The sequence below is a fragment of the Panthera leo genome, chromosome E1 (assembly GCF_018350215.1).
Source record: "Panthera leo isolate Ple1 chromosome E1, P.leo_Ple1_pat1.1, whole genome shotgun sequence".
Lineage (NCBI taxonomy): Eukaryota > Metazoa > Chordata > Mammalia > Carnivora > Felidae > Panthera > Panthera leo.
The window spans coordinates 44,795,517-44,808,617 of record NC_056692.1 but is presented as its reverse complement, the minus strand read 5'-3'; the positions used below and the strand labels follow the sequence as shown (position 1 = coordinate 44,808,617).

The following is a 13,101-nucleotide window of genomic DNA, read 5'->3' as shown; positions in this document are numbered from 1 at the left end:
CTCTTAATCCCATCAACTTATTTCACTCATCCCCTCACCGCCTCCCTTCTGGCAACAATGTGGTCTCTATAGTTAAGAGTCTAGTTTTTTTTGGCTTGTGTTTCTGTTTTGTTTTGTTTTGTTTTTTTAAATTTTTTTTTAATGTTTATTCATTTGTGTAGAAAGAGAGAAATACAGAGCGTGAGTGGGGGAGGGGCAGAGAAAGAGAGGGAGACACAGAAGCTGAAGCAGCTCCAGGCTCAGAGCTGTCAGCACAGAGCCCAATGAGGGGCTCAAACTCATGAACCATGAGATCATGACCTGAGTCGAAGTCGGATGCTTAATTGACTGAGCCACCCAGGCGCCCCATTCGTTTGTTTCTTAAATTCCACATGAGTGAAATCAAACGGCATTTGTCTTTTTCTGACTGATTTATTTCACTTAGCATTGTACCCTCTAGATCTACTTAAAAGTAATTTCTTATTGAAAGATTGAGCAACATTGGCAAAAACAGCTGAACAGTGAGTGGGTTGCTTCATGAAACTATCCTTCCACCGAAACACTAAATGAGTGAGAAAGAACTATCAGAATCAGTTGATTCTGGAACTGATTAGAACTGATTAGAACTCTGGAAAAGAGTCCAAGTTTGGTACATCAACCAAGTGAAAGCAGAATTGAGAAAAAGGTGACTTATAGTAAGAGAGCTTTGTGGCATTTTGACCCCCTTCCCCAAACTGTTTTTGATCATCCATCCCTGTGAGCAAAATATTTTCCAGGACAAAAGTGACAGTCTCTTATTTACCTGTAAAAGGTTTCATTCCATCCATATGCGTTCTCATTTCAACCTTCCCATGAACTGTAAGAAAATGTAAATCAAATACACAGTGGTATTCACTGAGAAATGCAAAACAGGAAGCACAATGGCATTCATTGGCTACTGAATTTTATCCCCCACCTATCCCAAGGAGCACAAAAGGACATGGAAAATAATCATTCTACTTGTTACAAAGGTGCCTGTTTTAACAACTGCTTTCATCCATTGTCATATGGCAAAACTCTAAAGGTGTGAGATTCAAAAGTCACCTTTTTTCATCAGACTTTATTTTTAGCTTTAGACTTTGGAAAACCAAAGATGATTTGGGCCACACCAGGGAAAACAAAATTTAAAACTGGGATCTTATTCACCACTGTTTCAACTGGACTTTTGAAATTATCTCTTTCTTTACTGAGATTCTAATTACTATTTCCTTTCATGTTCACTGACCCAGGCAGACCAGTTTACTCTTGATTTGCATGACGTATGATTTGCTTGAGGGCAATATTCATTTTGAGCTTAACTTCCCAACTCTAATGATTTGCATAGTTTTCATAGTAGACACCCAATTGAATTTCATACAAATTAATATTTAAAAAGACATTAATATGTTAAAGAACAGAAATATCTCACAAATAGATGATTTTTGAGATCTATATTTTGCCAAGAAAGAAAAACGACCTAAAAAACTGTCACTGTTGGTAAGTTACTTGAAAAATTCCTGATTTTAGATTGTAAGTAATAAATTATAGTATACAATATCTAAAAACCCCTATACGGTGGAAAATTTACAAATGAAGGTCCTGGATAACTCAAAAATATTTACTGAAGTATTAGAAGTACGCAGTGACTCTTAGCAGAAGCTGTGTGACACTTACATGTACACAATAACAAGTATTAGAACAGTGAGCAGGATAAATATACATTTATTCATTGGTTGCTAAATCTAGGCTAACGAGAATCTTCCTTGTTTTTCTTCTGGATCTTTTGAGGCAGAATACTCCAAAAGTTATTTCTGTAGTAAAACCATTTAGTGAGGTCAGGAAAGCATGAAGATACATGTCAGTTTTATGGGGCCACTGGAAATTCTCAGAAACAAAGATGATAACACCTATTGGGTGTAAAACTTGCTATTTAACTTGGGTCCTACTTCAACTGAATCTTGCCCTCTCCAGTAAATTCATATCTCCGTCCTGACAGACACAGTATGAGAAAAGCTTTGCCCTAAATGGGGTCTTTCTGTCCCAAATGATATAATTGGGGCTCTATGCTTGAGCCTTAATCTTTCACAAAACTTCTTTTTAAGCTCAATACTGATGGTAACTCTTCAGATGAGCAGATCACCAATAAGCAATAACTTAAAAATTTTAACTCTGGGGGTGCCTGGGTGGCTCGGTCGGTTAAGCATCTGACTTCAGTTCAGGTCATAATCTCACGGTTCATGAGTTCAAGCCTGCATCAGGCTTGCTGCTGTCAGCACAGAGCCCACTTTGGTTGGATCCTCTGTCCACCCCCCTCTTTGTCCCAGCCCCCGCTTACGCTCTCTTCGTGTCTTTCAAAATAAATAAATTAACTTTAAAAAAATTCTAACTCTGATTTAAAGAAAAAAGGATTAATCATTCCACATGTCCATTTTATTTCATGTGTACTTTTTAATCTCACAATGATTTTCATTATGTTGGTTGATCTGAAATTATTATTTTAAAATAAGGAACAGAAATCAATGGCAATACCAGAGGATAGTTTCAAATAATAGCTATATTTCCACCCATAATTCTGCTTTTTTTAGCAATATTAAAAAAAATTCCACCATAATCTCAAATAGACAAAAAATAGTTTTCTATTATGAAAGCTGATTGTTCCATATCTAGTCTCATTCACGGATACACCATTGCAAGCAAAGAAAACAAGACAATGAAGACCACTTGCATGGTCCTTCTTGTATACTACTAGTGGTAAAAATTAGAGAATAAATTAAATGAATTAACAAAAATATTTTTAAGGGTACAGTGCTTATCTTACACAATGATGTGAATAAATGCGCCTTAATAAGATGAGCAAGTATTGATTCATCTAAGGTTATATGATAGTTAAGGAATGTTCCAGACAGATACTTCTTAGCCCTACTATAACGTTCTCAGGCTGATATTTAACATTTGCTTATTTAGCTTGAGAATTCTTTTAGCCCCAATTCAGAATGTACTAAACTTTAGACTTTGTCTCTAGCCCATCAAGGGAGATTAGAGCTTTGGGAACAGTCAGTCCTTGAACCATGGAATCCAGCTCAGAATGAGGGGATGTAAGCAGAGGCATAGGTGGGGGCCACTGAGCATTCAGGCATTCCACACATTCAGGCCTGAGTGGTTACTGTTCCTTTTCCCCTCAAGGGTATCTGGAAAACTTGGTCCTATTCCTTTGGTGCAGGAAATAGGTCCTACACTTCATATTCCTCCTTTATCACGCTTTTTTTTTCTTTTAAGAGAGAGAGAGTGAGCGCGCGTGTGCACGAGAGAGACAAAGAGAGAGAGAGAGAGAGAGAGAGAGAGACAGAGTGAGAGACAGTCCAAAGCAGGCCACACTCTGCACAGAGTTGGATGCAGGGCTCGATCCCACATCCCTGGGACCATGACATGGGCCGAAATCAAGAGTTGGACGCTCAACAGACTGAACCACCCAAACGCCCTTATTCTGGCTTTCTACATGTCCTTGAAAATGGTGAGGCGAAGACAGAAATGCTATTTTAATAACCTCCCACTTAGGGGTACCTGGCTGGCTCAGGTGGTAAAGCATGCAACTCTTGATCTCAGGTTGTGAACTGAGCTCCACACTGGGCCTAGAGCTTACTTAAAAGAAATTAAAAATAATTTCCCACTTTGGGCTCTGCTCTCTTTTCTCTATAATTTTTAAAAATTTTTTCTGTGTTAAAGCTTCTTCTATTTAATGCACCCCACTCCCTTCCCTCCACAGCAGGGTCTCTCTCTAATTTTGTTCAGTTCTAATAGTGGCCTTGGCCTTGGCCATACTCCAAGTGGAAATGAAGTTACTGAAAATGTCAAGGGGCAAAACATGTTTACTTTCAGTCTGAGTCATCTTTCATGTTTTCTGTCTTCTTAATGCCAAAGTAGAGTTTTCAGAGATTCTTTTATAGAAGCTCAGATTAACCAATTCTAACCAATTCAAACATATCTTAAATACTCACCGTCAGCTGGTAGATCACGTGTCAGATCATTAATTTCCTCTTCTGAAAGGTTCATCCCCATAGTTTGCAAAGGAGAATCCATTTTATCGACATCAATAATCTCTCCTTGTGAAAAAGTAAAGAATATGGGGAAAACTCACTGATTCCAAAATGTGACCACTCGCATTACTCACAGTGCATTAATGATTATCAGTCTCATGAGGAAAACAAGATGTAATATAGTCTATTCACATATATCAAGGGGGTCAATAAGGATGTTAGACTTCGAATAGAAATCTTCCAGGTGAATGAGCAATTTTCAAATCTTTCACAGCAAATGGTAAAATCAAACTGTGGCTGACAATGAGGGTTTTTTTTTTTTTTTCCTGAACTCCCAGATTAGATGCCTCAACTCCCGACAAAAATCTATAATCAAGTTCTGTTTCCATTTATGTGGAGGACGATGTTATTCAGACCAACCTTCCTCTGGAAACTGAAATCTTGGATAAAATGTAAAAAGCATCTCCTCAAAAGTACTAAAGAGCTGATAAGAGAGTAAGTTACTAGTGCAAAGTCTCATCAAAAGTAGGAACCTAGGGAGGTAAGCAGAGCCCTGTTACTGTTTCTGTTCTAATGATACTTGCTCCATCTGGATTTGAACTGTCATGTTGATGACCTCATGGAGTGTGGGTGATTCTGTCCAAGTGCCCAGCAGCAGCAAAGGCAAGTATTCCTTAGGAACATGCTTCCATCCTTAGCCTCAAAGGTTTCTTTCTATAATTTTCCAAGGAAAATAGCTCACGCTCAAAAGAACCAAACACAGAACGAAACAAGTTACCTGAGAGAGAATAAGCAGAAATAACGGGCAGCAGCAACATGCTCATAAAAACTTTAGATTTAGAAGTTATCAGGCACAAATTACAAAACTATTGTGCTTCCTATGTGTAAAGCAATGGAAAACAAGCTAAAAGTATCTGCATCTGCAGGAGATAGGAAACAATACAAAATGACCCAGGATAGCCGAAAAAGAGAAAAAAAAATGTTTAGAAATGAAAAGAAGGGGGAAAGAGGAGGAAGGAGGGAGGAAGGAAACAAGACAGCTGTATGGGAACATGAAGGGGACCTTGAACCACGTGGAACTCATCCTCTACCCACTAGTGAATCTAGGGCTGTGGGAAAGTCCTTTGGGACAATCCTTGGTTTAGTGCCAAGTAGAGGTGGTGTGTCTTTCCCGAGCTTCCTAGTGGGCAGCTCACGGTGTCTATGGGGCACTCTTACTGGTGCACACCGTGCATATGGCATTGTCTGCACCCATGGAGGCCAGAGCTACAGCCAAGTGGGTACATCACCACGTGGTTAAATCTTGACTCACAATAACGCGGATCTGTATTGAATGTGGAAGATTTCGATGTTAAAGTTGAAAGGCTACTCAGTATTTCTATACCACAGAAAACAAGAAATAAGGGTGCATGATATGGTTTCATATTTCTTCATTATGTTGGGATTTAAACTTGGCACAACAGTAAACACGTACATGTGATAAGTCCTCTCATAATATAAGTGGTTTTCAAACCCTAAGAAATCAATCTTCTCACCAGGAAATATGTCACACAGCAAGTGGAAAATGAAAGAAAAAAAACCAAGACAAATACACTCCTACTAAAAGTCACACAAAAAAGATGTTTCTATAAAGAACAGCCAGAACTGGGCGGGGTGGACAAGGGAGAGTGTGTGTGTGTGTGTGTGTGTGTGCGTACAAGGGCTGAGGAGTGAGGGGTTAGATCTACTCATAGCAAAAGATTATAAAGCTGTTATACTCAACACAATTTAGAGCATGAATAATCAGACCAATAGAACAGAATGGAAATTCTCAAAATAGACAAGTGCACGTGGAAATCAAGTATATAGTTAGGATGGCATCTCAGATTCAAGGATGTGGTGACAGACTTTTAAATAAATGATTTGGGACAACTGTAGAGCCGTTTTCAAAAAGATAAACTAGATCTGTATTTCCCGATGGAATGCAATGTGAAATAAACGGTATTACTTATGAAGTATTCTTGTGAAAAAATGTTGAAGATGAAAATAACTAAGCCATCAGAGCTGACTCCTGGTTTATGAGGAATACGGACAACAGAGAAACAAGAGAGATGAGAAAACAGACAAAAACGGGTAAATTTAGTATATGGGAAATTTTTCTTTTTTTAGTATATAGAAATGCTACAAGACAATTGGCAACCCAGTTTCTTAAAAAAAAATCAGTGCCTAAAAAGAAAAGACGAAGAAGGTAGAGGAATAGCTGTAGAGTACATGAGATTTAAGTGTCATAATAGATGCAGTGTGTAAAGCTTGTTTGGTTCTTTATTTGAATAAGCTCACTGTAAAAAATATTTTAAAGAAGGGAAATTTAAAAATAAGCTGTATAATGGTATTGCAGTCATGTAAAAAAATCCATACTTTTAAGAAGATGTATACTGAAGTATATAAGGACTAAATGAAAATTTGCTTTGAAATATTTCAGTCAGAAATATAAAAAATAAATAAGAGGGGAGCCTGGGTGGCTCAGTCAGTTGAGCATTGGACTTCAGCTCAGGTCAGGATCTCGCGGTTTGTGAATTCAAGCCCCACGTCAGGCTCTGTGCTGACAGCTCAGAGCCTGGAGCCTGCTTTGGATTCTGTGTCTGCTTCTCTCTGCCCCTTCCCCGCTCATGCTCTGTCTCTGTCTGTCTCTCAAAAATGAATAAACGTTAAAATTTAAAAAATAAATAAATAAATAAGAAGCAAGTGAGATGAATCTTCATAACTGTTGAATCTAGGTTCATTCTATTATTCTTTATTCTTTATCATTCATTATATTATTCTTCATACTTTGTATACATTTGGAAATGCTCATTATAGCCAAAAGGCAGAAAGAACCCAGATGCCCATCAAAGGATGAGTGAATAAACAAAACATATACACATACAACAGAATGTGTTATTAGGCAACAAAAAGGAATGAAATTGTATACCCATGTTCACAGAACATATTCACAATCACTAAAATGTGGAACCAACTCAAGTATCCACTGATGGATGAATGAACATATATACATATAGTAGAATATTATTCAGTCTTAAGAAGGAAGGAAATTTTGACATATGTTACAACCTGGATGAAACATGAGGACATTAGGGTAAGTAAAATAAACTAGTCACGAAAATAGACACTGCATGATTCCACTTATATAAAGTATTTAGATTAGTCAAAACCATACAGACAGAAAGTAGAATGGTGGTTGTCAGGGGCTCGTGGTAGGGGAGAATGGGAAGTGTTTGTTTAATGGATATAGAGGGTTTTTTTTTTAATTTTTTTTAACGTTTATTTATTTTTGAGACAGAGAGAGACAAAGCATGAACAGGGGAGGGGCAGAGAGAGAGGGAGACACAGAATCTGAAACAGGCTCCAGGCTCTGAGCTGTCAGCACAAAGCCCGACGCGGGGCTCGAACTCACGGACCGTGAGATCATGACCTGAGCTGAAGTCGGATGCCTAACTGACCAAGCCACCCAGGCACCCCTAATGGATACAGAGTTTTAATTTTACAAAATGAAAAGAATTCTGGAGTGCAATGGTAGTCATTGCACAAAAAATGTGAAGGTGCTTACTAACACTGAACTGGACACTTAAAAATGGTTAAGGTAATAAACTTTATGTTATGTGCATTTTACCACCATAAATAAATTGGAAAAAAGGAAGAATGGAATATTGATACATGCTACAATATAGATGAACCTGAAACCATCATACTAAGTGAAAGAAGCTAATCATAAAGACTACATACTATCCCACTTATATGAAATGTCCAGAATAGGTAAATCTATAGGGACAGAAAATAGATTAGTAAGTTGCCTAGGGCTTGTAGGGTGGTGGGGAGAGAATAAAAGGGTGATAGCTAAAGGATATAGGGTTTCCTTTTGGGGTGTTCTGGGTATTCACAAAGTCCTTTGATAAAGCTACTAACTATAATGAAATTGTAATTAGTCCCAATAAAGTAAATGATAACCCAAAAAGGGACATTCAGTGACTCAGACTAGAAGGACATGGGGTAGAATGGGGAGATGACAAAGAAGAAATTGGAAGAAAATAAGAAGAGAAGTTTCGGTCTCTATCTCTGTATTGTCTATGAAACCATCTTTTTACCATGTCATTGAGAACTGAAGAGACTGCAATAGGTTACAAGGTTCCTTGAGCGGAGCACGTGGGTAGCTCAGTCACTTAAGCATCTGACTCGATTTTGGCTCAGGTCATGATCTCAGGGTTGTGGGATCGAGCTCCACGTTAGGCTGTGGGCTGACAGTGTGGAACCTGCTTGGGGTTCTCTCCCTCCCTCTTTCTCTGCCCCTCCCCCGCATGCTCGGTCTCTCTCTATCCAAATAAATAAATACAAAATAAATAAACAAGCTTCCCTCAGAATACAAGTTCCCAAATACAAACAAAATAGCAGTACTTCTTATAATGTCAGAAGACAATTGATTCTGTGTGGGATAACCATGAGAGCATCTCGGTACCAAAGAACAGTTGGTATAAGATTACTACAAAGGGTTTATTCAAGTACAAAAGTCAGCAAATATTTGAGGCATCTGTTAATATTGTACTATCACTCGCTAGGATTGCCATTCTTTTTATTTGTTGCTCTCATTTGGGGAAGAAACTCCTTTCATTTATTCTATTCATTAATCAAATATTTATTACATAGCGAATATGTAAAAGATACTTTGCTGGGTCGGGGGAGAAAGATTTACAATGAAGGATCAGGCAGGGTCTCTGACAAAAGAAGCTCACGTTTTATAAAAGGCAAGAGTGGTACTCATTTGTAATACAACTAGTTAAGTCAGAGTGAGGTGAGGAAAGGTCTCTCGGTGTTTTAGCTTATATTACTAGGGTAATAACGATAGTACCACAATTGTAAAAGAGTATAAAAACAGAGTTTTCTCAGCTACTGGAAGAGCCACTGGCATCTTCCTGAGGAATAATTCTTCATTGTGTTGAAAAGCCCGATGAATTGCACAGCACTGAGTATCCTTGACGCTCAGGGAATATAATGCTAAGAGCATCCACTTTTACAATCACTTGGTGACAACAGTTTGTAACAACCAGATATTCCCCCAACATATTTCTAAAAGCCCCATGTAGCTGCTTTGGTCAAATACCACAATGAAAACTATGAATTCAGTTTCTGACAAAATCTATGATGTCTGAAGGACAGTCATAGAAATGTCCTACGCAGCACCTGGGTGGCTCGGTTGGTTAAGTGTCTGACTCTTGATCTCAGCTCAGGTCATGATCTCATGGTTCGTGGAATTCAGTCCTGCGTTGGGCTCTGTGCTGACAGTGCAGAGCCTGCTTGGGATTCTCTCTCTCTCCTCGCTCTCTGACCCTCCCCCACTCTCTCTGTCTCTGTCTCTCAAAATAAACTTTAAAAAGAAAGAAGTGTCCTATAAAACTTATAACACACAATATTTGAGTGAGAAAATTGATCTGAAGATATAAATCTGAATATTTTGAGGATATAGGGATGATGGGAGAAAGGAAGTTTTTTCAGAGAGTGTTAAATGAAACAATGAACTACAAACAGAACTTCATTCTGCTCCCTGGAGTTTATAAAAATGAAGAAATAGGACTTTTACATTAGGAATTAATCCCTCCTTAAGATCTGCAAATATCTTCTGAGTGCTTTAGAGATTCTGGTATGCATGTTCACAAGCGCTAACTCCCTTCAAAGACACAGTTATTTCTAAAATCCTCACCATTAAGTAGCAGGTTTTCTGTCAGTTTTTTCTGTTCCTTTCCTGGGGGCTTAATCCTCATTTCCCCCAGAATGCTGTCCAAGTTACTCACATTAACCTTCCCACCTTAGGAAAGCAATAGGGATGGGAAATAAGAAAAATGGAATGTTTCCACAATATTAAAAATGCATTCGTTTCTGTGTATTATTAACTTAATCAGCCCGTGCTAATGATATGAAAAAAGAGAGAAAGTGTAATTTATGTCTTCATATTATCATTTAACATTTTAAATAGGAGTACCAAGACTCATTTGACTTTTCTAATTATCTGGAAAAATTTAATAGGATGGGTAAAACCAGAACCTGTCTCCTTTCACCTTATCTTGGGACAACTTGAGACAGCAAAAGGTGCTAAGGTATATTTTAGCACCTTAGGGCTATTAGACCACAGATCTCATTGCTGCAGACAAGAACAGGAGCCATTCTCATTTTCCTGAACTCCCAGGTCACTTCCACTGAACAATTGCCAGTCCTTCACTTCAATGTCTGCGGTATAGACCTAGATTTGATTTTCCAATTTAAGATTTTTTTTCATCTTATTTCCATGCTCCCTGTCCCCCTGACTCTTCTCTGGCCTTTTGTGGCCTGTGGAAACCTCAGCATTACTTATGATTTACAGTGAAAGAAGTTGTTGATATAATAAACTTAATATAAGTTTTTAGGATAGCATTCATTTCTATTTAGAGATGTGTTCTGTGAGTTTTTAAAATGTCTTCTTAGTGCCAAATTAGTGGCTTTCGAGAGTCTTTCCATCACTTCATACGCCCAAGACTTCCCAAGTGGTTCAATGCTATATTAAATGCTCAGCATTAATTTGTAGATTCTGTCTCATATTTTTAGGTTCCTTTTCTGTAAGATTCAACCTCATGTTTTCCAGAACAGTGATTGTTGTTATATCAACATGATTGTTGATATCAATCATCCTCACCCCTAGGAAACTGAAAGAAATAACACCAAAATGTAGTCACTCTTAAATGTGACCAAAACTATTAATTCGTGTATAATATACAGTTACAAGTTCTAGCACAAAAAACATAGCTAAATACATTGTTCAAATATTTAAAATATGTTCAATAATAGAGTTAGAGTAAAATATCTTCCTTTGGTCAGTCCATAGAGCAGAAAGCTTTAAAGGTAATCGGCGAGCTTCTCAGTGAAATACGCTAGTGGGGATAACAAATTTCATCCTTCCATCCAATAAGCATGATTTTTTTGTTGATGATACCCAGAGAAAAATTTCTTTTTCTGAGTAAATTTCCTTAACCATTACTAATTTTTTTGTTTATTAATCACTTTTCAGACTAGACTTATTTTCTTCTTTGCCACAAATTGTAAACTTTTCAATAAATTATGGAACTCTATCCCCCAGGATAGAACATACATTGTCTGCAAAAGCATGGGCGGATTAAAAGAAGCATAAATATCTTATCAAAATATCTGAAAAGTGGCAAGTATCAAAATTTAACATCTTATGTATATTTTCTTTTTTTTTTTTTTTTTTTATTTATTTTTGGAACAGAGAGAGACAGAGCATGAATGGGGGAGGGGCAGAGAGAGAGGGAGACACAGAATCGGAAACAGGCTCCAGGCTCCGAGCCATCAGCCCAGAGCCCGACGCGGGGCTCGAACTCACGGACCGCGAGATCGTGACCTGGCTGAAGTCGGTTGCTTAACCGACTGCGCCACCCAGGCGCCCCATATATTTTCATCTTTAAAGGCCTTCATTGCACAGCAAAGGAAACCATCAACAAAACAAAAAGGCAACTACTGAATGGGAGAAGATATTTGCAAATGATATATCCAGTAAGGGGTTAAAATCCAAAATATGCAAAGAACTCATACGACTGAACACCGAAAAATGACAAATAATCCAATTTAAAAATGGGCAGAGCACATGAATAGACTTTTCCAAAGAAGACATGTAGATGGCCCACAGACACATGAAAAGATGCTCAGTATCACTAATCATCAGGAAAATGCAAATCAAAACCCAATGAGATATCACTTCACACCAATCAGAATGGGTAGTATCAAAAAGATAAATAATAAGTCTTGGTGAAGGTGAGGAGAAAAGGGAGCCCTTGTGCACTATTGGTGGGAATGTAAATTGGTGCAGCCACTCTGGAAAATAGTAGGGAGGTTCCTCCAAAAACTAAAAATAGAAGTACCATGTGGTCTAGTAATTCCACTTCTGGGTATTTACAAGAAACAAATGGAAACGCTAATTTGGCAAGATACTATGCCATTTTGTCTGCTGCAGCATTACTTACAATAGCCAAGATGGGGAAGCAACCTAGGTGTCCATTAACAGATGAATGGATATAAAGAAGATGTGGTGCACATACACATAATGGAATACTACTCGGCCGTAAAAAAGAATGAAATCTTGCCATTAATGACAACATGGATGGACCTGGAGGCTATTATGATAAATGAAGTAAGTGAGACAGAAAAATACAAATATCATATGATTTTGCTTACTTGTGGAATCTAAAAAGTAAAACAAACAAACAACAGACTCATAAATAGAGAGAACAGGTGGTTGCCAAAGTAGAGGTGGGTGGGGGATTAGGTGAAATAGAAGATTAAGAGGTGCAAACTTCTAGTTATAAAGAAAATAAGTCAGAGGGATGAAAAGTATAGCATAGGGAACAGAGTCAATAATGTAATAACTATGACAACAGAAGGCAACTACACTTCCCATGGTGTTTCATAATGTGTGTAATTGTTGAATCACTATGTTGTACACACAAAACTAATGTTATATGTCAGTTATCCTTTGGTTTAGAATAAATTAATGAAAAAGGCCTCTGTGCCAACCATCAGCCTATCCTGACAGATGTATCAGCTTTAAGAAGCATACAAATCAAAATCTCACCAAAATTCGTTATTAAGCAACAGAGAAGCCATCATTTCACAAAGTCAGATTTTACATTTCCATACAGTACAAATATACTCTCAATAATTTTTAAAAATATATGAAATGGAGAAAATAAGGCCACTCTTCATTCATTGGCACCTAAGGCAGTTATTGCTGGCCCTCTAACAGGCAGAACCCCTCCCATCCATTTATTCTTTGTAATTTCTCATTTATTTCCATTTCATACTTTTCAATGCCTTCCTTTTCCTCTTCTCATTTTAAAATTTCAGAATCACAGTGTATTCAAGAATAATAGCCAGGATTTCTCAACCATGGTCGCAGGATTTCTGACTAAAGCCACCTCATTCCCAACTAAGAATGAGATGACACCGTTGGTATTTCTTCGTAAGAGAAAACAGTCATTATCTTGTAAAAGATTTTTTT

At 37.7% G+C, this 13,101-nt stretch overlaps 1 protein-coding gene across 1 annotated transcript in view; it reads right to left on the bottom strand.

The window, feature by feature from the left end:
- The window catches only part of LOC122205887, a 256,567-nt gene that overhangs the window by 174,684 nt on the left and 68,782 nt on the right, over positions 1–13,101 (bottom strand). The window contains exons 22-23 of the mRNA XM_042914498.1: positions 3,993–4,097; positions 782–835 (exon numbers count right to left, since the gene is read on the bottom strand). Coding sequence (XP_042770432.1) covers positions 782–835; positions 3,993–4,097 — 159 coding nt within the window. The remainder of the gene's footprint in view (positions 1–781; positions 836–3,992; positions 4,098–13,101) is intronic.